The sequence below is a fragment of the Pseudopipra pipra genome, chromosome W, assembly GCF_036250125.1.
Source record: "Pseudopipra pipra isolate bDixPip1 chromosome W, bDixPip1.hap1, whole genome shotgun sequence".
NCBI classification, from domain to species: domain Eukaryota; kingdom Metazoa; phylum Chordata; class Aves; order Passeriformes; family Pipridae; genus Pseudopipra; species Pseudopipra pipra.
In genome coordinates this window covers 30,410,957-30,436,385 of record NC_087580.1, presented here as the reverse complement: position 1 = coordinate 30,436,385, position 25,429 = coordinate 30,410,957, and the positions used below count along the sequence as shown (strand labels likewise).

The following is a 25,429-nucleotide window of genomic DNA, read 5'->3' as shown; positions in this document are numbered from 1 at the left end:
CAGGCCCATGGGGTGGCACCTGCCAGGCTGCTGAGCAGGGACAAGGAGGCCATGAGGTCCCAGGGCTGCAAGGGCCACTCCCCTCCTCCTGGCATCAGGGGCCCAGACAGCAGCCATGGCCAAAGGCCTGCAGAAGGTGGCTCTGTCAGGGCCTTTCAGCTTCTCCCCATCCCTGTCTCCTCTCCAGCCCAGGCTGTCCTATGGTGTCCATGCCCTGCCCCTTTCCCTGCAGGCTGTCGTCATCCCCCCGGCTGCCCCACCTGGCTGGCACCTTCCTGCACTGACATCTCTGCGTCCTCCCTGGCTCTTCCTGCACACACAAAGCCTTGGGCTCATCCAGACTCCTTCTGGGTGATGTGTTGCATCACAGAACTGCCCTTGGAGGGAAATTCTTTTCTCCTTGTGCCAGCCTGGACCTCCCCTGCTGCACTTGCCATTAATTCTTTCTTTCTCCTGCTGTTTTCTGCTACAACAAAAGCATCCACTCTCTCTGAAGCGACTCTTCAAGCACTCCCAGGGTTCTTCTCTGTCCTCTGTCTGCACACCACTGAACCCATGACTCCTTTGCCCCCATAGAGTGGTCATGTTTGAGAACTCCAAACCCTGGGACATCTCTGAGCACTCTCCAAGGTGCCTGCAGATGAAAACATGGTCTAAGGTAGTCACAGGGATACGTTTTAACAAGGGCTGTAGTGGCAGAACATGGGGCAATGGCTTTGACCTGAAATAGGGGAGCTGTTTTTTATTGGATAAAATGAAGTAATACTTACCAATGGGGCTGGCAAGAACTGCAACAGAAGAGGATGTCCCATCCCTGGATTTGTCCAAGGTCTAGAACTTTGAGCAGCCTGAATTAGTGAAGATGTCACTCTCCATGTCCAGGGACTTGGACCACATGAGCTTTTATGTCCCTTCCAACCCAAACCATTCTGTGATTCTTTGAGTCCCAAACTCCTTCTCCAAAGAATTTCTGTTGCTAGGACATGAATTACCATGTTTTTGGAGAAGCCATTGTAAACCCAAAAGGTAAAAAATCAATTCAAATAAAGTTCCAACATCTCTGTGTGAAAGTTTCACCAAATAGGTCAATGGCAGAGCCTCCCAGGATGACCTTGCCAGTTGAAGATGGGGGATTCTGTTTGGGGTCTGATAATTATGATGGGCACCAAGAAAGCACATTTGGGGACTGTGCAAGACTTGTCATGGGATCTCTAGGGAAGAACCAAAGGAAGGGAAATGGTGGGATCATGGTGGTTTGTGAAGGAACAGGTGTGAGAAAACAGAGAGAAAAGGGATGAAAAAGCTGGTCATGGTAAACAGGAGGATGCTCGAGACACTTCCCAGGCCATGCCCTGACACTGATCACCACAGCCCATCCTGTTTTCTTAAGAACTCCATTGCCAAGAAGTTTCTGGGGGGAGGGACCTCTCTGCTCCTGGCACATATCGTGGCCCAAGTTCCAGCCACTGCAGCGGGAGCCACAACTAGTCAGGTCTTGTGTTCTTTGGGGGGCCAGACTCTGCCCAGACTGGGGTGGGTGTGTGTGTTGGAAGCACAAAAGAGTGAAGCAAATGCAAAGCTAAACACCCAATGTAGCCTGACTTTGTCCCTAAGTGGGGGCTGAGAATTGGACACAACATGTGCAGGGACAGATGGAGGGGTTTGTCCCCCTGGCCCTGCCCAGAAGGGACACCTTTCAGGAAGGGTTGTGGCCTTGGCTGTGCTGAGGGTTGAGCCGGGCAATGCAGCTTGGGATTGCAGTGGCACTGTCAGGGCTCTGCAGAGCTCCTGGCAGTTCATGCATTTGTCCCCAGCAATGCCAGAGAACTGCAGGGGTTGCAGTCAATCACTTGTGCTCTTTGGGACCCCGACTGGCTCTGCTGAATGGGAGCAGGCCTGTAGTTCCCAGACTGTTCCTGCATCCAGGGTCGGGCCTGCAGTGACGTTTGTGCAGCATTAAATTGGTGCAGTGGCAGGATGGCCATGGATCCATTCCTGCACAAACACAATGGTGCTCCATCCCAGGCAGGGATAGAATGGGCCCACAAATGTTGGAAGGATAAGAAGCAGGGAGCTTGGGCCCTGTGGAATCCCATGGAACCAAAGGAACCCTGGGACATGGCGGAACCTCATGGAATAAAGGGGACATTGTGACCCTGCAGCACCTCATGGAACCAAAGGGAGTCTGGGACGTGGCAGGGCCTGATGGAAACAAAGGAACCTCCTGGGAACAAAGGGACCCCGGGACACTGCCAAAACTCAGGGACACAAGGGAACCCCAGGACACTGTGGAATCTCCTGGAATCCAGGGGCTGTTGGAATACACTGGGGCCTCCTGGAACCAAGGGGAACATGGGACACTGTGGAACCTCATGGAATCAAAAGGACCCTGGGACTTTGTGGAACATCAGGGAATCAAGGGGCCATTGTGACATCCCAGAACCTTTTGGAACCAAAGAGAACCAATGAGACACTGTGGAATCTCATGGAATCAAGAGTCCATTGTGACACTGTGGAACCTCACAGAATCAAGGGACCATTATGATTCTGCAAGGCCTTCTGGAGTCAAAGGGAACATTGTGACACTGGGGAACCTCATGGAATCAAGGGTCCATTGTGACCCTGGGGAAAATGATGGAATCAGTGGGCCATTGTGACACTGCATGGCCTTATGGAGCCAAAGAATGCTGGAAAACAGTGCAACCTCATGGAATCAAGGAGCCATTGTCCCACTGTGGAGCCTCAAGGAATAAGGGATCCAATCTTTGCCTCAGATTTTGTCAACAAGTTAAATTTAAGGGATTACAGATGTGTGATTGAACCACTTTTGTCCCACATGTTTTAATGATTGGCCAAATGAGAATATTTATATGAAATGAATTAGTTATTCTTACAAATGATCAGACAAAAGATCTTAATCAGAATTATTTACTACACAATACAAAGGCTAAAACTAGAAGTAGTACAGTATAAGATAGGATAGCACACTATATTGAAGAAATTATTGAAACAATTATATTAAAACTAGCCAAAAGAAATAATTATTATGTAGAGATTTGATGTAACTCACCCACACCAACGGTTGTGGGAAATTTCTTTTGCTCAACCTTGAGGAGTGTCCTTGGAGGGCGTCCCCACCCAAGGCAGGAATCTCCCCACAATTACCCCAAGAAGGGCTGTGTCAGAAGAACCTGCCTGGATGAAAGGGGACTGGACTTCTCTAGTAGGAAGGGATTGACTGCTCCTCACAAATGGACAGGTCAGTTACCAGCTTCTCTGTCCCCTCCAACTTCCAAAAGCAAGATGTGTGTTTGGAGTTGGGTGAACCAGGCTGGTTTGAGCATCATTCAACACCAAAACCATTCCCATGGTGCCAGCGGTAACTCTCACATCTCACAGACAGCTTGCATGAGAGCTGGCACTGTTGGCATTGTCTGATGGGATTTTAGGCCTTATCAGGGTAGGCCCTCCTGCCACCTGGTTAGAGAGGTTGGCTGTGAAAGTCCATCCTGGAGATGCACAGGGAGCCAAGAGTTGGGCTGCTGAGTGACATCCAGCAATGGACAGGGGGATGGGACTGACCAGATGGAAGTGTCTCAGGTAGAGCTGGACTGGCAACACAAGGGGGAATTATTCCTGGCTCACTGGGCCCAGGACACCTCAGGTCCTGAGGGAAGAGGTGCAACATCCAGCTGGGCTTGTGATCCAGGGCTGCATCTAACCTTGGACACCAACTGCCAGGTTCTCCAGAACTGGGAAACATGCGCTGCCATCAAACAGGCCAAGAGGGTAAAGCCCCTGTGGGGTGGGGGATGATGGCTGAACTAGAGATGTGGGCAGGCCTGGCAGATTGATCCCAGCACACTCCCCAAACCCACCAAGGCAAGCTCTACGTGCTGACAATGGTGGACACAACCCCTGGATGGCAGGAGACACACCCTGTGCCTCCCCCCACTGCCCAGAACACCATCCTGGGCCTGGAAAAGCAAGTCCTGTGGAGACACGGCCCTCCAGAAACACTGGAGTTGGAGAGCAGGACTCTTCAAAAACAACCTTGTGCACACCTGGACCAGAGAGCTGGGCATGGAGTGGATGGATCATATTCCCTGTCAGGCACCAGGCTCTGGGAAAGTTGAATGGTAGAGTGGACTGTTCAAAACCACCTTGAAAGCAATGGGCAGTGGGACCTTCAAACCTTGGGATGTGCATTTAGCAAAAGCCACCTAGTTAGTTAATCCTGTAACCTCAAGAGATAAAACTCCAGGCCAATTCAGTGTGTAAGATCAGCTCAAAAGAGCAGGTCCTTTAATCAGGCCCACAGGCCCAGGGGAACACACACGACGCGCCCTCCCAGGCAATGGTTCTACAGTTTTAGAGGATGGTCCATCCAATGCCAGAACTCTCCACCCCCTGGTTCTGCCCAGTTCTGCCCCCTGACACGCCCCTTGAGGAATTGGGTTTGGGGTCTTTGGGACCCCTTCTTCCTCATCTTTATCTTCTTCACAGCACGTACAGTCCTTGAAGCACCTTCAAAGTTCTGGGCTTGAAGGTTGCTTTGTCTCTTGTGGGATCTTGTTGTCCAGGCCTAGGCTGTGATGTTGTTCAATAGAGGTGTTTTTCTACAATTCTACCTTGAAAAGAAGTCTAAACATGCTAAAGGAATTTAGAAAATTTAATATAAAATGGGGTCATAGGGTTGGGTCTGTGGAAACTACTCTGCTAAATGGTGGCTTATAATACAGCTACATTAACATCTACAGTTACTACACAACTACTTTTAAAATATACAAAAAACTAAAAAGAAAAATATCCGGAAAGCTTTAAGGTATCACACAAACCTAGTTAGTTAACTCTACCACTTGAACTGGGTCTGCCCAAAAAGAACCTCTGCGTACCATTGAAGGGGATAAAACCCCTGTGGTCCATATGATGAATATGTTAGGGAGGACAATTTAGATTAGTCCTGCCTTAAGCTCTGCACAATAGAGCATTTCATTCATTTTCTCTCTTTTCGTCCCTCTGTGGATTGATAGATCTTGTGACTTCAGTAGGTGACTCACTGTGTGCAAAGGGAAAATATGGACAGGAAAAAAGTAAACAGGAGACAAAAAAGGAAATATTTTCTCATTGCTTCTTTAATACAAGATATTCACTTGGAATACAATTCTGAGATCTGTCTAATTAACCACAAAAGAACTGAAGACTTACAAGTAAATTATTCCCAAAGGCTTGTCTGGTTAAGATGCCATCACTGAAAAGAGAGTGTGCAGAAATGAGCAGACAAGGAAACCATCCCTGGGGGCTGGGTATGCAGCAAACTCAGAGTCACTGGTTACGGGTGGAAAATGGGCTGTGGAATGTGTCTGTGAAATCTGTCTAATAAACCTCAAAAGAGTGGAAGACTTAAAAGTAAATTATTCCCAGAGTTTGTCTCCTTAAGATGTTTTGAGTGTCAATGAGTCCTTTGGCATTGAATTCCTGAACTGAGGATCTGAAGACTGAACAAGCCTCTAGAGAAGTAAAATTTATCAGGAAACCTCCAAGTTGCTGAGGATGTCAGCAAGCCTCACTGAGTCCATCACTGAAAAGAGAGTGTGGAGGGAATGAGCAGACAAGGAGACCATCCCTGGGGCTGGGGAAGCAGGAACTCAGAGTCACTGGTTATGGGTGGAAAATGGACTGTGGGATGTTTCTGTGAGAGCCCACAAAGGGTGTGCTGGTTTCAGGGGGAGTACAGTTAAATTTCTTCCCTGTGGCTGGTGCAGGGCTGTGTTTTGGTTTGTGCTGAACACAGGGCTGATAATCACAGAATCACAGAATAGGTTGAGTTGGAAGGGACCCACAAGGATCATCCAGTCCAACCCTTAGCCCTGCACAGGACCATCCCCAAGGGTCACACCATGAGCCTGAGAGGATCATCCAAACACTTCTTGAGCTCTGGCAGCCTTGGTGCTGTGCCCACTGCCCTGGGGGGCCTGTTCAGTTCCCAACCACCCTCTGGAGGAACAACCTTTTTCTAAGATCCAACCTAACCCTGCCCTGACACAACTCCAGGCCATTCCCTCAGTCCTGTCCCTGCTCCCCACAGAGCAGAGCTCAGGGCCTGCCCCTCCTCTGCCCCTCCCCAGGAAGTCGGAACTGCAGTGAGGTCTCCCCTCAGCCTCCTCTTCTCCAGCTGAACACACCAAGTGCCCTCAGTGTCCTCACACGCCTTCCCCCCACAGCCCTTCCCCATCTTCCTTGCCCTCCCTTGGACACTCTCCAATGGCTCAATCTCTCCCTTCCATTGTGTCCCCCCAAACTGCCCCAATGGTGCAGGTGAGGCCGCCCCAGGGCAGAGCAGAGCGGGACAATCCCCTCCCTGGCCCGGCCGGCCATGCTGGGCCTGATGCCCCCAGGACAGGCTTGGCCCTCCTGGCTGCCAGGGCACTGCTGACTCAGGGCCAACTGGCCACCCACCAGCACCCCCAGGGCCCTTTCCCACCACTGCTTTCCAGCCTCTCCTTCCCAGTCTGTCCATCCATGCGGGGTTGCCCCATCCCAGGGCAGAATCCGGCACTTCCCCCTGTTGAAGTTCTCAGGGCTCCTAAAGAGCCGTGAGGTCACGGGATGTCAAAGAGTCACAGGGAGCTAAAGGGACCCTTGTGACACTGTGGGACCTCATGGAATCAAGGAACCTTTGAAGCTGTGGAACCTGATGGAATCAAGGGGCCATTGTGTCATATGGGGCCTCATGGAATCAGAGGAACCCTGTGGAATATCATGGAATCAAGGGGCACCTGTGACACTGCAGGGTCTCACACTCCAGAAGGAACCCTGGGACACTGTAGGATCTCATGGAACCAAGGTGCCATTGTGACACAGCATGGGTGCGTGGAATCAGGGCTCCATAGTAAAAGTCCACGGCCTCATGGAAAAAATGAATCCTGGGACACTGTAGGATCTCATGGAACCAAGGTGCCATTGTGACACAGCATGGCTGCAGGGAATCAGGGCTCCATAGTAAAAGTCCACGGCCTCATGGAAAAAATGAATCCTGGGACACTGTGGAACCTCATGGAAACAAGGGGCCATTGTGACACTGCAGGGCCTCATGGAGACAAAGGAACCCTGGGACTTTTTGGAACCTCATGGAGTCAAGGGTCAATTGTGACACTGCAGAGCCTCATGGAACTAAAGGAATTGTGGAGAACATCCCAGTAAGAAGGGAACATTGGGACATGCAACTCCCCATGGAACCAAAGGAGCTCCAAGACATTCTGGAATTCATGGAACCAAGGGGTCATTGTGAAAGTCCAGGGCCTCATAGAAACAAAAGAAAACTGGGATACTGTGGATACTTGTGGAACCAAGGGAGCATTTGACACGTGGGCCCTCATGAAGCCACGGGAACCCAGAAACATTTTGGAACCTTAGGGAACCAAGGGACCATTGTTACACTGTGGAACCTCAGAGAATCAAGGGCCCAGTCTGACAGTGCAGGGCCTCATGGAGCCAAAGGAATCCGGGGACACTGTGGAACCTCATGGAATGAAGGAGCCAGTGTGACACTGCAGAACCTCATGGAACAGTGGGAACAAGGAGACACTGCAGAACCTTGTGGAAACAAGGGGCCTTTGTGACACTGAGCAACCACATGGAATCAAGTGGCCCTTGGGACACTGCAGGGCCTCGTGGAACAAAAATGCCCTTAAAGATTGTGGACCCTCATGGTGTCAAGGGTCCATTGTGACATATCAGGGCCACATGGAACTGAAGGAAACCTGGAACACAGCAGAACCTCATGGAATCAAAGGGCCACTGTGACCTGTGGGGCCTCATGGAACAAAAGGAATCCTGGGCAACTGCAGAAACACATGGAAGCAAGTGGCCACTGGGACATGCGGGGCCTCGTGGAATAAGGGGGGGCCTGGGACACTGCGGAACCTCACAGAATCAAGAGGCCATTGTGGCACTGCAGGGCCTCTTTGAACCAAAGGGGCCTTGTGCTGGGCTGTCACAGGCCAGGGCAGGGGCAGCTGCAGAGCCCCTGGCCCAGTCATGAGTGACAGGCTGAGCCATCAGCTCCTGCTGAGAGAAGGGACCTCACAGGCCCTTCCCCAGCCACCTTCCTGCTCTTGGCCTGTCCCTCTGAGATACTGTTGTTGATACTTAAATTTGTCATTTTGGCAATATCAGCTGAAGACCAAGAAACTTTGTTTTCCTCACAACAACCAACTCCCATATTAGTCTATTAGATTTTTCATGCTGATTTTGCCAGTTCCAAGTTAATGTCTGTTTTCTAATCTTGCAGCAAATCAAAAGATGATTTAGATATGCCAGCAGGTTTTCTTCTCCCAAGAGCTTCTTCAATCCCATTGGATTTTTGGGATTCATAAAAGTGTAATTTAAACAGCTGTTTTGATTGGCAACACCAGGAAATTTTAGGATTTTTTTTCCAAAACACACCTGCTGAATGCAGTTTTGATCCTTTTCTAGTAGTTTGTAATTGCACTGTCTGATAATTTGACTGCAAGCCAGCAGGTTAACTGAAAAGCAGAGTTTCAGGTTTATTTTAGGTATGTGATGACTTTGGCAACCAGTGATGAGTTGTGCCAACATGGTCCCAGCTGCCCTCAGAATGCTCCCAGTCACTCCCAATATGACCCAGCCACCTTCACTGTGGGCCCAGTTGCTCCCAATATGATCCCAGTTGTGCCCAGCATGGTCCCAGTAGCACCCAGTTCCTCCCAGTGTGATCCCAATTGCTCCTAGTTGCCCCTAGCACAGACCCAGTTGCTCCCATTATGATCCTGGTCTGATCCCAGTATGATCCCAGTACGATTGCAGTTGCCCCCTGCATGGTCCCAGTTTGTCCCAGTTGCCTCCAGCATAGATCCAGTCAATCCAAGTATGATCCCAGTCTTCCCCCAGTATGGTCCCAGTCAATCCCAGTTGTCCCACTGTAGATCCATTCACTCCCAGTTCCTCCCAGTTGCCCCCAGCATTGTCCAAGTCGCTGCCAGCGTGGTCCCAGTCACCCCCAGGATGGTTGCAGACACTCCCAGTATATCCCAGTTGCCCTCAGCATGCTCGTAGTCACACCCAGTTACTTCCACTTGCCCCAGGATGGTTCCAGTTTCCATCAGGATGATCCTGGTCACTCCCAGTCACTCCCAGTTTATTCCAGTTGCCCCCAGCATGCACCCTGTCACTCCCAGTTGCTCCCAGTTGCTTCCAGCATGATCCCAGTTGCTCCAAGGATGTTTCCAGTTGGCTTCCAGCATGGTCCCACTGGCTCCCAAATCCCCCCTGTGTAGTTCCAGCCACTCCCAGTTTGATCCTGCTCCCTTACAGTCACTCCCACTATAATTCCAGTATGGTGCTGGTCACTCCCACTATGATCCCAGTCACTGCCAGTCACTCCCAATAGGATCCCAGTTGCCCCCAAGGTGGTCCCAGTTGCTCCCAGCCACCCCCAGGATGGTTCCTTTCACTCTCAGGGACTCCCAGTCTGAGTCCAGTATGGCCCCAGTCACTCCCAGTCACTCCCTGGAGGATGCCATTTGCCCCCTGCCTGGTCCCAGTTGATCCCAGTATGATCCCAGTAACTTCCAGACACTTCCAGTAGGAAGCCAGTTTGATCCCACTCATCCCCAGTATGGTTGCAGTCCCTCTCACACACTCCCAGTATTATTGCAGTCAGTTCCAGTATGACCCCAGTATGACCCCAGCAGGGGCTCAGCTGCTCCCAGTAGGATCCCAGTTGCCCCCACCATGGTTCCAGTTGCTCCCATTCACCCCTACTATGATTCCAGTCACTCCCAGTATAGTCCCAGTCACTCTCAACCACTGCCAATATTATCCCAGTTGCCTCCAACATGCTCCCAGTCAGTCCCAGTATGATCCCAGTCTCTCCTAGTAGGATCCAAGTTACCACCCTGCATAGTCCCAGTTGCTCCCAGTCACTCCACTGCAGTTCCAGTCCCTCCCAGTCCCTCCCAGTATGACTCCAGTATGATCCCAGCGACCCCCTATATGGTGGCAGTCACACCCAGGATGAACCCAGACATTCCCTGGCACTCCCAGGATAAAACCATTAGCCCCCAGCAGGGTCCCACTTGCTCCCAGTCACCCCACTAGAGTTCCAGTCCCTCCCAGTAGGATCCCTGTCACTCCCAGTCTCTCCCAGTATATCCCAGCTGACCTCAGCATGCTCCCAGTCACTCCCAGTACACTCCCAGGCAGTCCCAGTATGATCCCAGTCACTCTTGGTCTCTCCCAGTATATCCCAGTTGCCCCCAGTGTGGTCCCACTCACTCCTGAATGCTCCCAGTAGCTTCCAGCATGATCCCAGTTGCTCACAGCCACTCCCAGTCACCCCCAGTGGGGTCCTAGTGCCTCCCAGTATGATCCCAGTCAATTCCAGTGTGATCCCACTTGCTCCCAGTATATCCCAGTTGTGCCAACATGGTCCCAACTGCCCTCAGAATGCTCCCAGTCACTCCCAGTATGACCCCAGCCACCTTCAATGTGGGCCCAGTTGCTCCCAATATGATCCCAGTTGTGCCCAGCATGGTCCCAGTTGCTCCCAGTTCCTCCCAGTGGGATCCTAGTAGTTCCCAGCTGCCCCTAGCATAGAACCAGTTGCTCCCAGTATGATCCTACTCTGATCCCAGTATGATCCCAGTACAATCACAATTGCCACCAGTATGATACCAGTGACTTCCAGACACTTCCAGTATGAAGCCAGTTTGATCCCACTCATCCCCAGTCTGGCTGCAGTCCCTCTCACACACTCCCAGGATTATTGCAGTCACTCCCAGTATGGTCCCAGTATGACTCCAATAGGAGCCCAGCTGCTCCCAGTATGATCCCAGTTGCCCCCAGCGTGGTTCCAGTTGCTCCCAGTCATCCCTACTATGGTTCCAGTCACTCCCAGCCACTCCCAGTATATCCCAGATGCCTCCACCATGCTGTCAGGTGCTCCCAGTATGATCCCTGTGGCCCCTGTCACCCCCTTTTCTCTCCCCACAGAGCTCCTGAGCCGGCGGCGGCCGCAGCCCCTCCCTGGGGCCTTGGGCCCAGCCTGGACCCCCCCCATCCCCGTGAGTATTTTGGGGGGGGTCGTGTGTCCCCCCTCCCCTGCTGTCACTCTGCCTCTGCCCAGCTGCTCCCAGTGATCCCAGTAAAGCTTCCCAGTTCTCCCCAGTCCCGGTTATTGGGGGGCAGTGGGGGAGGGGCTTGGGGGAATCCCAAGGGGTGGAGCTGAGTTTGGGGGGGGCAGAACCAGTCCCAGGATGGATTGGGAATGGGGACCCCCCTGTGTTCCCCCTGTGTCAAGCCACTCTGGGACGGTCTTGGTGGGGCACCTGTCCCTTAAAAGGCACCCAGCTCACCCCCAAAGGTGCTGGGACCTCCCTAAATCTCCCCACAGGCCCCGGAGAACCCCCCAAACACGCACAGAGCCCACCCAGGACCCAACCTAACCTCTTTTTGGGGTGCTGGGACCCCAAACTGAGTTGGAGGGAGCTGGGGATTGGGGGATGATGTGGAAGATGTGAGAGGAGGGAAAAATGGGAGCTGGGACCCCCAGAGTAATCCAGGCAGGGGTGGGGATTGAGGAGACTAGGGAAAAGTGGGAGGAACAGGGAGAAGGGTGGAAAAGGGGGTCTGGTAGGGTAGAGGGTCCCATGGGGGTCTTTGGGCACAAGGGGGTTGGCAAAGGGGGGTGGCCCCCTGAACTCCCAACTTCCTGTGGGGTGCTGGAGGCTGCTGGATCCAGTCTCAGACTTGGATTATGCCAACAGTTTCAGTTTAGAGGAATTACAGAGGTGTGACTGAACCACTTTTGCTCCCCAGGTTTTAATGATGGCAAATCAGATCTATTGATAGAAAGGAATTTATTTAGGGATACAAATGATCAGACAAAAGATCTTAATCAGAAGTATTAACTGCACAAGAGAAACACTAAAACTACCAGGAGTACAGGATAAGATAGGACAGTGCACTACACTAAAGCAATTGTTGAAGCAATTCTACTAAATCTGGCAAAAAACCAATAATTCTTAACTAGAGATGGATGGAACTCCCCCAGACCAACGCTCTTGGGGAGATCTCTGCTCTCAACCTCCAGCAGTGACCTTGGGGGGGTCCCCAGCCAGGGCAGGAATCTCCACACACCCCTCCAAGAAAGGTTCTGTTGGAAGAAGCTGCCCCTGAGAAAGGGAACTGGCCCTTTGTGGTCGAAAGGGATGGACTGACAGTCACTGGACTCCAGGGGTTGCCTCAACATCAGGGGTTTCATTCGGGGTGGAAGCAGCGGCCGAAGCTCTTCCCGCAGTCGGGGCAGTCACAGGGCTTCTCTTACCGGTGGGTCCGTTGGTGTTTGGTCAAGGTAGAGCTGTGGGGGAAGGTCTTCCCACACTCCCCACACTTGTAGGGCCTCTCCCCGCTGTGGATGCGCCGGTGGGTGATGAGGTGGGAGTTCCGGTTGAAGCCCTTCCCGCAGTCGGTGCAGCGGAAGGGCCTCTCATCCGTGTGCGTCCGCTCATGTCTGAGGAGACTTGAGCTGGTCTGAAACCTCTTCCCACATTCCAAGCACTTGTAGGGCCGTTCACCAGTGTGGATGCGCTTGTGGGTGATGAGGTTGGAGCTGTTCCTAAAGCTCTTCCCACATTCCTCACAGAGGTAGGGACTTTCCCCAGTGTGGATGTGCTGGTGTTGGATCAGGCTGGAGCTCTTCCTAAAGCTCTTCCCACATTTCTGACAGAGGTAGGGCCGTTCCCTAGTGTGGATGAGCTGGTGGGTGCGGAGGCTGCAGCTGTCCCTGAAGCTCTTCCCACATTCCCCACACGTGTACAGCCGTTCCCCAGTGTGGATGTGCAGGTGTCGGATCAGGCTGAAGCTGTCACTGAAGCTCTTCCCACATTCCTCACACATGTACGGCCGTTCCCCAGTGTGGATGTGCAGGTGTCGGATCAGGCTGAAGCTGTCACTGAAGCTCTTCCCACATTCCCCACATTTGTAGGGCCATTCCCCAGTGTGGACGCACTGGTGTTTGAACAGGTGGGAGCTCTGGTTGAAGCTCTTCCCACATTCCCCACACGTGTAGGGACGTGCCCCAGTGTGGATCTGCTGGTGTCGGATCAGGTGGGAGCTGTTCTTGAAGCTCTTCCCACATTCCAAGCACCTGAGGGTCTTTACTCTGCTGGGAGGCTGCTCAGGGACCACCAGCTCAGAGCTCTGCCTCAAGCTACGGCCGCCTTCCTGGCACAGGCTGGCTCTTTCCTCCTCAGAGCACCCTGGGATGGCTTTGGAGCCCCTCCTGTGGAGGGATCTCCGGCCCTTTTCCTCCCCGCTGCCTTCCTGCGCCGGGGAGCCCTTCAAAACGGCCTCTCCCACCAGGGTCTCACGGGGGGATTTGTCCTCCGGGCTCTCCGTCCTCAGCTCGGGGCCTGGGGCAGGAAGCAAGAAGGACAGGCAGGGGATTTGCCTCCGGCCCACAGGGAAGGCCAAGGACATCCCCCCAACTCCGGCCCCGGCAGGACGGCGGCGCCAGCGGGGTTGTCCTGCAGCCGGGGCCATGCTCGGCTGACAGAGCCAGCACAACACCCGCCCAAAGGGACACTGACTGCCTCCTCACCTGCCTGGGGGGCCCAAGGCATCTTCCTCTTCCTCACAGCCTCCTCCTCCATCCGCCCAAGCTTTGGGAAGGACAAATCCTGATGGGGGGAAAACAAGGGCTGAGCGCGTTGGCTTGGGGGTTCCTCCTGCCCAAGTCCATCTCTAGAACTCACTGGGCATCCTGTGTCCATAAAAACCCCCAAACACCAAGATTCAGCCCAGAAAAACCCAAACCACCCAGATTCAGGCAAAAAACCCTTCAGAAACAGAAAGATGAACCCCCCCCACAAAGTGCAAAAAGTTAAAATTCAGCCAAAAATACTGCAAAATATGAAGATTCATCCCAAAAAAATAGTGCTTAATTAGGAGGATGAGGGGATTGAGGTCATTTCATGAGCACTTGATTCAGTTGCTACATAGTAATCAAAAGCTGTATTAATGTAGTGTCACTTCAAACTCGCCAGGGCTGTTCCACGAGGTTATCTGGCCCCCTGCCAGCCCGGGGCTGTTTCTCCAAACCACCAAACCACGTGGGCCAAACGCCCTGGTTGGTCAGTGCCGGCTGGGGGAGCGGGCACTCGGTGAGGGGATGAGAAAACTGCACCCGGGGCTGGGCTGAAAGAGGCTTCAGCACCACTTCTGATGGCCCAGGGGCAGCATTTGGTTTCTCCCAAACAGAGACATGGCACTTGTTCCTCTGCAGGGAGTCAAGGGCAGGAGGGTGACTCCTGCTGCATGGATGGAATGGCAGAGGATCCCTTGGGTCCCCAGGATGGATCAGAACCCAGGGATAGAAACTGCCCTTAGGCTCAGGATGCAGCTGCCAGCACAGATTCACCTGCAAAGTCTGCAAAAAGTCAAGCTCTGGAGAGGAGACTGTGCCCCATGGATGGGATTGCAGAGGGGCCCTCAGGTGCCCTGCAGGAATCAGCAACCAGGAATAGACACAAAATGCTCCCCTGAAGAGTTCTGGGGGAGTGTCCTGTATGGAGGGGACAGTGTCACCCCACCAGGGCAGGGCTGGCAAGTGGGAGGCTGCTCCAGGGGTCTGCAAGAGGCCTTGTGTTCTGCTCGGCCCCACCACTGGCTGGTACCAACCCCCCCGGCTGCCCCCGGCCCTGGGCAGCTCTGCTGCCACAGGCTGTGCCCTCACCGTGGCCCTGCAATGGCCCTGCCTGTCCCTCACCCGTGGCCCTGCCCGTGGCCCTGTCCCTTGGCTCTCTCTCTGCCACCTCAGTGTGGGGCACACGGGCTGGGGGTCCCTCCCAAGCCCCCCGGGCAGCCGGCGTTGGCTGGGGGATGTGAGGGCTGGGCCTGCTCAGCACAGCCCCGGCCTCGTGCCCAGCACCTCTTTCCTGACCCACACAAGAGCTTCCCGGCCCCCCCAGGGCTCCCCTGCTGCTGCCTCTGCTCCTGGCCCTGCCTTTGCTGCTCCCTTGGCTGGGGCAGCGGCTGCAGGGGGGGGATGGCAGCAGCTTCAGCTCCACGGCACTTCCTGGGGGGAGCTCAGCCCGGGGGGACGGGCAGGGACCTGATGGGGATGGACAGGGGCCCAGCAGGGACAGACAGGGCCTGCAGGGGAAGGCACAGGGACAACCTGGTCCCCCACACTGCCAGGGCTGTCTCTGCTCCTCCTTGCAGGCTCCGTGGCCAGGCACAGTTTGTGTTCCTGGGTGCCCACCATCTCAGCACTTGGAGACGCTCAAATCAGCACCCGCAGCTCTGCAGCAAAGCCCCAGCTCACCTGGCACACAGGGGATGGACACAGCACCTGCTCGGGGATGGGCACAATTTCTCCTCTTCCCCACCACGGGGCTCTCCTTCCTCAGCAGCACCTCTACCTTGCACTTATTCTCAGCCTCACCTCAGGGACAGCTCTGGGCTCACCTCCGCGCCACTTCTCAGCCTCACCTCAGGGCCTGGGCTCAACGACAGGAACCTGCAGGGAGGGGACATCAGGTGCAAGTTGAGGGCTGCCTGCTTGCACTGGCCTCTGGGCTTCTTTCTCCTTCTACAACCAGCCCAGAACTCAGACTGCTTTGCTAACACCACACATTTACACACTAACCTTGGAGATAGATATGGACAGACATCTCTATCACCCTGGGGATAGAGCCTCAAGCATGTGCTGCCACAGGAGTGGCAATCAGAGAACCACAGAATCAGCCACGTTGGAAAAGACCTCCAAGGTCCTCAAGTCCAACCCTGGATCCAACCCTGCCGTGCTTCCCAGACAATGGCACTGAGGCCACATCCACTCTCACCTTCAACACCTCCAGGGACGCTGACTCCACCCCCTCCCTGCCCAGCCCATTCCAAGGCCTGATTACTCTCTCAGGAAAAAATTGCTTCCCAATATCCAACCTAAACCTCCCCTGGCACAGCTCAAGACCCAGCCCTCTTGTCCTACTGCTGCTTCCTGGCACAACAGCCCCACCCCCACCTGGCTCCAACCTCCTGGCAGGGACTTGCAGACAGTCAGGAGGTCTCCCCTGAGCCTCCTCTTCTCCAGCCTCAACACCCCCAGCTCCCTCAGCCTCTCCTCACACCACTTGTGCTCCACTTCCTTCCCCAGCCTCGCTGCTCTTCTCTGGATCCTCTGACCCCAAAAACGCTCCCCCTCCCATAGAAAGGGCAAGGGCATCTGGGGACAGTTGGGGGGCTTTGTGAGGCACTGGGTGATTACGGGGGGATACTGGGACACACTGGGGGGAACCAGGGAGGGACTGGGGGGTTACTGAGGGACACTGGGAGGGCACTGGGAGGGACTGGGGGGGAACTGGGACACATTGGGGACACTGGCATTGAACTGGGGAGTTACTGGGGGATACCAGGACAACGGGGGGGACACTGGCAGGTTACTGGGCCATACTGGGGGTTACTGGGTGCTCACTGCAGGATCACTGGGCCATACTGGGGGGCAGTGGGAGGTCACTGGGACACACTGGATGGTCACTGAGGGGGTTACTGGGCCATACTGAGGGTAACTGGGAGGTCACTGGGATATACTGGGGGCACTGGGATCCTCTTACCCAGATGTGGTACATCTCCCCCCCTGGATTTTGGGGGGCATCCCTAGGACCCCTCACCTGGGGGCTGGGGGACCCCTTGAACCCCATTGCTGGGCTTTAGTGGACCCCCTAAAATCCCCTCAAAACCCCTGAAATCTTCCCCTCCACCCATCGAAACCTCCTCAAGGACCCCTCATCCCTCCCCAGCACCCTCTAAACCCTCTCAGTGACCCACAAAACCCACCTGAGACTCCCCAAGCCCATTCAGGGACCCCCAATCCCCCCCACGGGCCCTCCAAACCGTCTGGGACACCTTAAACCCCCTAGAGACCCCAAAACTGCCTCGAAGGTCCCCGCAAAGCCTCCCAGGAACCCCAAACCTCCCCAGAGAGCCCAAAAGCCCACCTGGGACACCCCAAATCTTCTCAGAAAACAAAACCCCCATCAGAGCCCCCCAAAACCATCCAGGGACCTTAAACCTCCCCCCTGAGTCCCCTCAAGGACCCCTCAAAACGTCCCCGGGAACCCCCGAACCCCCCCGCTAAACCCTCCCGAGCCCTCCAGCCTTTCCACCCACAGCCGCGTTCCCCGCAGCCCCCGAGGGGATCCCCAGACCCCACTCTCGCCGCCCCCCCGCCAACTCACCCAGCGAAGTGCAGCGGCCGCAGGCGAGTCCTCCTCACTCCCGACCACGAGGACAAAATGGCGCTCGCTCCGCGCGCCCTCCGCCTTTACAGACCCGCCCCGCAGCCAATCAGCGCGCGGCCACGGCCCCTGCCCGCCCTTCGCCACGCCCCCACCTGCGCGGTGCATTGTGGGAGTTGTATTCCCTGCGGTGGGGGAGGACCGGACTTGTTGGGTTTTAGTTTTTCTGTCTTCTTTTATTTTCTCTTTTTTATTTCTTTCTTTTCTTTCTTTTTTCTTTCTTCTTTCCTTTTTCTCTTTTTTCTTTCTCATTCTTCCTTTTTTCTTTTTTTTTTTTCAAATTTTTTCCTGTTTTTTTCTTTCTTGTTTTCTCTTTTTTTCTCCTTTTTCTTTTTTTTCCTTTTCTTTGTTTTTATTTTTCTTTTTTTTTCTTTTTTTCCTTTTTCCTTGTTTTTTATACATTATTTTCTATCAGTTGTACTTTCAATCAGTTGTACTTTCAAGGAAAATGTAAACACATATCAAAACAATCTCTAGGTACATAGCTTACAACAACAGATAATCTGCCATTGTTCCAGGTTTGTGAGGATTCCCAAGATCACAAACACTGAGACACCAAGGGTGGAAGTCAAGCAACTTTATCCTGTCCCTTGCCACAGCCTTCAATCCACACCCAGCCCTGGATTTCTGCAAAGCCGCTGGGCAGGAGCAGGAGATGGAGCTGGTGCTTGGCGGGAGGGGCAGCAACAACAAACCTGTGTCTTTGGCACAGGGGAAGGAATTTAGTGCTTGAGGGGTTACAGTCCACAGGATCCCCTGGGGATCAGCTTATGCTTGGACAGTGAGAACAGCAAGAACATTCCTAATAAAAATGCCAGAGGGAAGGGAGCGGAGGGGGAGCAGGGGCAGGAAAAGGAAGCAGAGCGATGGAAGATGGGATGGGGCGGTCGGGGCTGGGGGAAGGCAGGCTGGACAATGCCTTGTTTGGTCCAGCAGCTGGACCAGCTCCAGGGCAGATGTCGGGGGAGCCTCTGCCACAGGGACATGGACAAACAGAGGCTACAAAAGCTCTCAGAGGGGTTGGGGGCTCTGGGCGGGGCTGCGCTCTCGCCTCAAGCCAGGATATCCCAGGGCAGTGGAACAGCAATTCCTGTCAGCTCCCAGCAAAGATTATTGGGGTTTGCACTGGGGAAATATTGACACTCCTGCTTCCTCTTCTCTTTTTAGAACTTTGAGCTTGCAGTCGGGTAGAAGGGCTGGTGGGGGAGTGGGAAGAGACCCATTTTGAGGGACAGATCTCATCCCTCAGTTAGATGGAGCTAAACCCCTAATCTTGCTTAGGAATAGCTGCTGATGCTCAGTTGTCTTCTTTCCCTTCTGCTTTAGTGGGATATTACATTTCACTGCAGTATTTGGGATAGAATGGTATGTCAGCTGGAATGGTTTGGTTCTTACAGAAAGCATAAATGCATTTTAAGGAAGGTATTTTTACATAGGTGAGGCCTCCAAAAAAAACCCCAAACCCCCAAAGGTAATATAAGTGCATAATACAGTGAACTTTGAAGTTTTCTTTTAAATTCTTGGGTAGAAAAGCCATCCCAGTTAGGGACAGCCATTTATTGCATTGCTGAAAAAAAAAAAAAACCAACTAAAAAAAGAAATCTGAATTTGTTCCTATTCAGATTTGTTTTTGATCATAAGAATCCTTCTAGTGAAAAGGGCTAATTTACTCTTTCTAGAGGAATGTTTTAAGTGTGATTATCACAGTATCACAGCTGATGAAAAGGTCTAAAATAGGACATGGACCTTGAACATGTTCCTGCGTTTAGGATGTGGTGCTTAACATTCAAGAAACAATAGAACTGCAACTTATTTATTAAGGTATCATCTCAAAGTGTCAACTCTTGCTCTGTAAAGACATGCCACAAGGATTGTAGAAAGCTTGCAGTATCCCAGGAAGTACATGTGGTATTTTATCAGTCTAAATATGCATAAGATTTTCAAGATTTCTGCTGGCAATACTCCATAACTAAAGTAAATTTTCCCTTTGGTGCTGCACGAGTTTATGATTTAATTGTTACTGACATTCCACCAGTCATATCATTAGCTTCACCAAATGAAAGGGAAATAATCTGTATTAATTAAAGAGAGCAACTGAATTCCCTCAGTCATCTTATCCTTGGCTGTCTGAGACAGGAATGCACTTCAGCTTCCCTATAGAAACTTCCACTAAAAAAGAGCTTGGGGTGATAGTGAGAGATCCATATTGAAGGGTGTGCCTGAATTATCTTTGGGAAGGAGACCTTTTTTGGTGGATGACAGGCAATGTGCCTGTGGTTCCTTTTTTCTGTCTGGGTTTTTTTCCCTTTCTTTTTGTCAGGGGCTTTGGAAAAGGTGTTTTGTCAAGAGAATAATATTCGTTTATAGCAATGTGAACGGTTTCTATCCTGTACCAGTGAAAGCAGTCATCTAAATACCCATACCTGTGCCCTTGAAAATAAAACAAGGAGAAAATATGGAGTATTTGTTTGAGACCAGATAAACTGAATGTAGTTCAGTAACATGGAAAGGCAATTGCTGTTATTTCACAGAGACATTTCTTTGTATGCTGGAACTGAGGGGAGCAGCAAAAGCTAAAAGCCTTGCTCTGTGTCTTTGTGAACACACTGTGGGGAAGTTCAAAGGAGCATTCAGAGATTGTGTTGTGTGAGCTTTTTTCCCTCAGATCAAAACAAGGAGTAATTAATGCTAAATCCAGCAGGTGGCTTTCAAGTAATAACTTGGTCCAGTTTGTCCAACTGTGTACAAACAGGTGAGGAACTTTAGAAGGGTTAGTTTCTGCCAGTGAGAAGCACAAGAGACCAGTAGACAGTGACAATATTGTTCTAATGTTAATGTCACTGGAGCACAGAGTGAGATCACATCTGAGTTATGTTTCTTTAATCAGTGATTGGGAATAAAGAGAAAATCACATATTTGATGACACTTCAGGATTTATTTCACACTCTTAACACTAAGGTATTTTGCAGCTGGACTTTGAATAAGGTTCCATGGTATATTGCAAATTTCTATCTCAAGTTAATAGTCTACTTCTTCCCAAAGAAATTCTCAGCAGCTAACACCCTTTCATCATTTGGCTCTTTCCCCGATGGCTTGAGCTTGTTACTCCTTTGGGTAAATACCCATTTGACACAATGCACTGGGCAGCTTCTGCCAAGTGCCACTGAATCTCACTTCTTCCCTTGCCTTGAGGTCGTTGTGCTTTAAGAATCTGGCTGTTCAGATGCCCTGAAATGTCTCTAGTATTTCAGTGGGAAAAAGCTTCAAGATGTGCTGTTTGGCACACATGAAAAATGACCTGCCCAGAGCAACATGGGAATGTAGGTGCTGCTCGGTAATACCCCTGGACTGGGACAGGCACTGCTGACGATTTTTTCCTTCCCCTCTCTGATTCCATTTCCACTGTTTTGTACAGACTCCTTGTGGTCAGATTTTGCACTGTACAGTTTGATAAGTTAGTGCAGATGTGTGTTTGCAGGCATGTTCTTCTTCTGTATTCCCTGATTAAATTCAGTAAACTGATACCTGGCTTGAGCTTCTTTCCCCCCCCCCCATAGTACTATTTTTATTTGTTTCTCCAGAACAGCTTGAGAAAATGAAGGTACAATTAGCCCCAGTTTACTTGCTGCTGTAATCTCTTGACCTTTTTTTCTTTTCCCCTCCCCCAAACTGATGTTTCCAAACCCAAGGTCAGGAATGTGGTTGGAATTCCAGGCCCCAGTCTGGGGGAGGTGACACTTTCAGTCCCCAGGGGAAGAAGCCACTGCTTTGTTTATGGACATGCAAAGGGCAGCACTGTGGGAAATAGGGCCTAGAAAAAAATGTACCTTTGTAGAGAATGGAGCGGCTCATTACAGGGGTGAGCTGCAACTCCTAAAACTGCCATTTCAACTCCTGTTTCAACTGCCACCGCCATTTCAACTGCCGTGACAGCTGGCAGCCAGTCAAATGCTGTGGTCACAGATTTTAACTTATAAGGTATGATTATCTGTTGGTGTTGGGTTATAAAAGGAGGGCTTCGACTCCAATAAACTTGTCTCAGCTTCACCCCCCTGAGTCCGTGCCTCAATACACCACAAATGGCACCCCATGTTGGGGCATGAAAGAAACTAAGCTGTTTCTCTGGTGGTGTAGCTCAGCTGAACACAAGGAAGGAAAAAGCGCTGAAAGGAAGCGACAAGAGAGCTCTCAATTACCTTACGCTGGACGATAAGGGAAGCAGCTGAGAATGAAATGGGAACCCCTTAACGAAAAAGCCTTTGCTGAAATCCTTAAAAAATATGAGAAAAGAGTACAGGAAGAAAATTTAGAATGTCTCCTTTTGTGGGCATCCAAAGCTAATCCCACATTAAACAGTGACTTAGTATATGACTGGAGAGTTTAGGTTGATATCGGTGCCAGACTCTGGGACAGCACCACGCTGGACGATAAGATAGCAACCTTTTTATTAAGAACATGGAGAGCAGTTCATGAAGCTTTGCAAGCTCACTCCAGCTCCACAGACAACCGTGTAGAAACAGCAACTGATTCTGAGCCACTATCACAGCAGGAGCTGAAATTTTGTGTGCAGACCCTGCCCCATGCCCTGCCCCGACCGCAGTCTCCCGCGTTGCCTTCCACGCCGCCAGAGCCGCCTTCATTGCCAGCATCACTGCGGACACCTAACGCACAGCCCGCAGCGTGGCCAGAAACAAAGGCCTCCTCCTCCACACCCCATTTGTGTGGACTTTGCTTCTGTGGTGCCGCTGCCACAGCACCAGTTTCTCGGTCAGATGACTCTGAGGAGGGCCCATAACTCACAGATAAGGAAAAAGATTTAACCTTTCACTCTCCTGACTTGCCTGACAAATGGGCGCGAGTGCGGGGGGAGGCGAGACTCGCAGGGGACACGGCAGTCTTAAAAGATTTCCCAGTCCTGGTCTTGCCTGACCAGGACCCTTACTGGGAGGGTCTGTCATATGCTCTTATTAAAGATGTAAGGTGAACAGTAACAGACCATGGTTTGGGGGCTTTGCACTCAGTCTGTCCCCTCGCAGCCTTCTGCCACCCACCCACTCCCAGATTCCCCTCAAGACTTCCCGCTCCCTTGTCCCATCAGGGCCTCTGCAGCACCTCAGCCCTTCCTGGCCTCCCAGTGCCCCCTCCCCTGCGGGTCTCCCCCAGCCCTGCCAACCTGCCCGGCAGCGGCACAGCCCTGAAGGAGCTCCAGAGGAGCTGCTCCAGAGGCACTTGGGAGCCCGGAGCAATCCAGCCAGTAACACACAGGCAGGACACAGATGCTGCCTCCTGGCTGGGGAGGGCTTGTGGCCATCTCCAAGGACAAGGTGCTCAGGGTTCCCCACACCTCCAACCTCTGCCCCTCCATTTTGCTGGAAACGTTGAGGCTCCAGCAGAGCCACCAAAGGCCAAGGGGCTTCTGCTCACTTTTGCTGGCACGCTGCACAGCGGGGCAAGTGTTGCTGAGCACAAGGAGCTATTTTCCCCTCTTCCCCAAGGCCCTGTGCACACTGGGCACCAAAAAAACCTCCTGGGCTTCTGTATGTGATAACATGGATGTAATGTTCCCATGCTGAGCTCAAAGGGGGTGCTTGCAGGGAAGAGGCATCTTCCCCACAGGCTCAGGTGGCCCCAGGAGATGGAGCTTCCTGCATCAGTTCTCCACACAGCTGCAGCAGCACAGGCAGACACTGCCCTGCAGAAAAGGCCGGGTCTGCAATGCTCTGCACAGCCAGTCTTGGAGCTGCTGGAATCTGCAGTAGGGAGCCATCTGTACAGCTCTTGGCACGTAGCAGTGTTGAATTGCCAGGCCTGCCATGGCGAGTCTGATGTCATCTGTCACACCACTACGGGCTGGAAGAGGCAGCAACGGAGACTACCAGAATGGGAAGAATGAAGTTCTCCGTACAGCTCTGATGATGTGGAGCGTTTCAATGGCCAGGTTTGAGACGGCAGGGCTGTCATCAGTGATGTCTTGAAGGGCTGGAAGAGAAAGGAAGAGAGCCAAGGTGAGAGGTCAGGGGTGTGGGGACGTGAGGAGCCCCTCCTGCCAGGGCCATCCCAGCCAGCTCTTGCCATGGCCAGGAGGGAGCAGGGCCCAAGGGGATCAGCTGGAAGGTGCCCTCGCTCACCTTGGCAGATGAGCTGCAGCTCTGGCTGCTCCTGCTTCATGGACCTGGCGGCGATCCCTGGGAACACAGAGCCTGTCAGGCCCCAGAGGCACAGGTCCCCTGTAGCAGCGCTGCCAGCCCGGCCACACGGCCTCCTGCCCTGGCAGGGCTGAGCCCGGGGCCTTCCCGCATGGGGACGCCCCAGGGCTGGGCTGGCACAGGGCGGCAGCAGGCGCTCGGGGCCACTCGGGGCTCCACATGCCCTGGGCCGCATCCTGCTGCCGCTGCAGCAGCCGGGGCTGGGGCCGAGCTGCAGCGGGGTGGGGAGGGACCCCGGCCTTGTGGCTCACCCAGAAACTTGATGGCCAGCTTTCGCAGGGGCTCCTCTGGGCTCTCCAGGAACGGCAGGGCCTGGCGCACGTACTGGCCCACTCGGCTCCTGTCCTTTTCCAGCTGCAAAGAGCGCCAGGGCATGGAGGGAAGGCTGGGCTCAGGCTCTGCCCCTTGGCCGGGCACTCCCTGCCCCCAGCACGGGGCTCCCCTGCCCACAGAGCCCTGAGGCCTGGCCAGCAGCTGCTGGGGCCGGGCTTTGGGGGGAGCGGAGGGCTGGGTGCTCCTGGGAGCCAGGGGCTGGGGCTTTGGGGCCGTCCTTACCAGGCACTCGGGAAACCTCCACGGCTGCTCCATGGTCACCAAGTTCTCAAGATCCCTCCACTTCAGGAACCTGGCTGCACCAAACAGTGCTCTCCGAGAGGCCTGCACAGCAACAGAGAGCGGGCCATGGCACCGCAGCCCAGGGCACAGCACCCGCATCCCTGCACCAAGGCCAGGAGGAGGCTGCAGGCGACCATGGGCCAGGGCAGGAGGCACAGCAGCCTCCTGCCATGGGGACAACAGAGCCCACGAGTCCTCACCTCTGCCACACGCTGGTTCTCATCGTGCCAGTTGAAGTAGAACGGCACCAGACTCAGGTACACGTGTGGCTTTAGGCTCTTGCTCCTCTCTGTCGCTTCCATCAGCTCCCGGAAGAGGAGCATGGAGAGCTGCTGCAGCTGGCTGTGCTCCTGGTGCAAAGGAAGAGGAAAAGACCTCAGCACTGGCTTCTCCAGGCCCACCGGGGCACAGGTCTGAAAAGACACTGGGCCCCAAGTTTCCTGGCAGCACTCAGTGCCCACGATGAGGGGCACAGAGCCTTACGTTGTCAAAGAGTGGCCGCAGCGCCTCAAGCAACTTCAGGGCTATTGGGCTGGATATTTGGATGATTTTCAAGCCCAGCACATTGATGAACACAGTGAGAGTCATCTCAACCGCGTCCGTGTCTGCATCCTGCAGTAGCTCCAGGAGGCTTTCATTCAGGCTCCGGATGCTCTTAGCCTGTGTGGAACACAATGCTGTGGTGCAGCCCCACGCTGCTGCCGCGGGGCCCAGAGGCCAAAGGTGCATCCTAAAGGAGTTGGGCAGCTGAACGGGGAGGAGGAGAGCTGGGAGCAGCTGCCACAGCTGCCAAAGGCCAGCCAAGGCCAAGCTACTGCCTTCCACAGCCGCACGCTGCCGGCCCGGCTTCAGCCCCTGCCCCCTGCTCACCATTGAGGGAGCCTTGCTGAGCACCACCAGACCTCGGAGCGCCAGGCGACGCCTCTCCGGGCACTGACTGCGCAGGTGCCTGGAAATAATCTGCAGGATGCTGGGCCCATATTGTCTGGGGATCAGGCAGTGCAGGACCTGAAAGGCAGGGAGCAGTGACAGGATGCCCGGCCGGCAGGAGCCCGGACCCGCCCGGGGCTGGGCCCAGGCAGCAGCACAGGGTGCAGGCACCGTCCCGGGCGGCTGCAGCTGTGAGAGGGCAGAGAGGGGGAGGCAGCTGGGCCAGGCAGCGCTCGCCATCAGGCTCACCTCCACCAGGAACGCCAGGGCAGGCAGTTCCCACAGGGGCTCTCCCCTGCTGAGCCGCGGGAGCAGGCTGACGGCGATGCTGCGACCGAAGGAGCAGGAGACATGGCA

General features: G+C 53.5%; 1 protein-coding gene across 1 annotated transcript in view; it reads right to left on the bottom strand.

Moving 5' to 3' along the window:
* Positions 1-12,199: 12,199 nt before the first annotated feature.
* LOC135405287 (zinc finger protein 665-like) overlaps positions 12,200-25,429 on the bottom strand; it is a 137,056-nt gene continuing 123,826 nt past the window's right edge. The window contains exon 2 of the mRNA XM_064639952.1: positions 12,200-13,171. Coding sequence (XP_064496022.1) covers positions 12,346-13,171 — 826 coding nt within the window. The 3' untranslated portion in view covers positions 12,200-12,345. The remainder of the gene's footprint in view (positions 13,172-25,429) is intronic.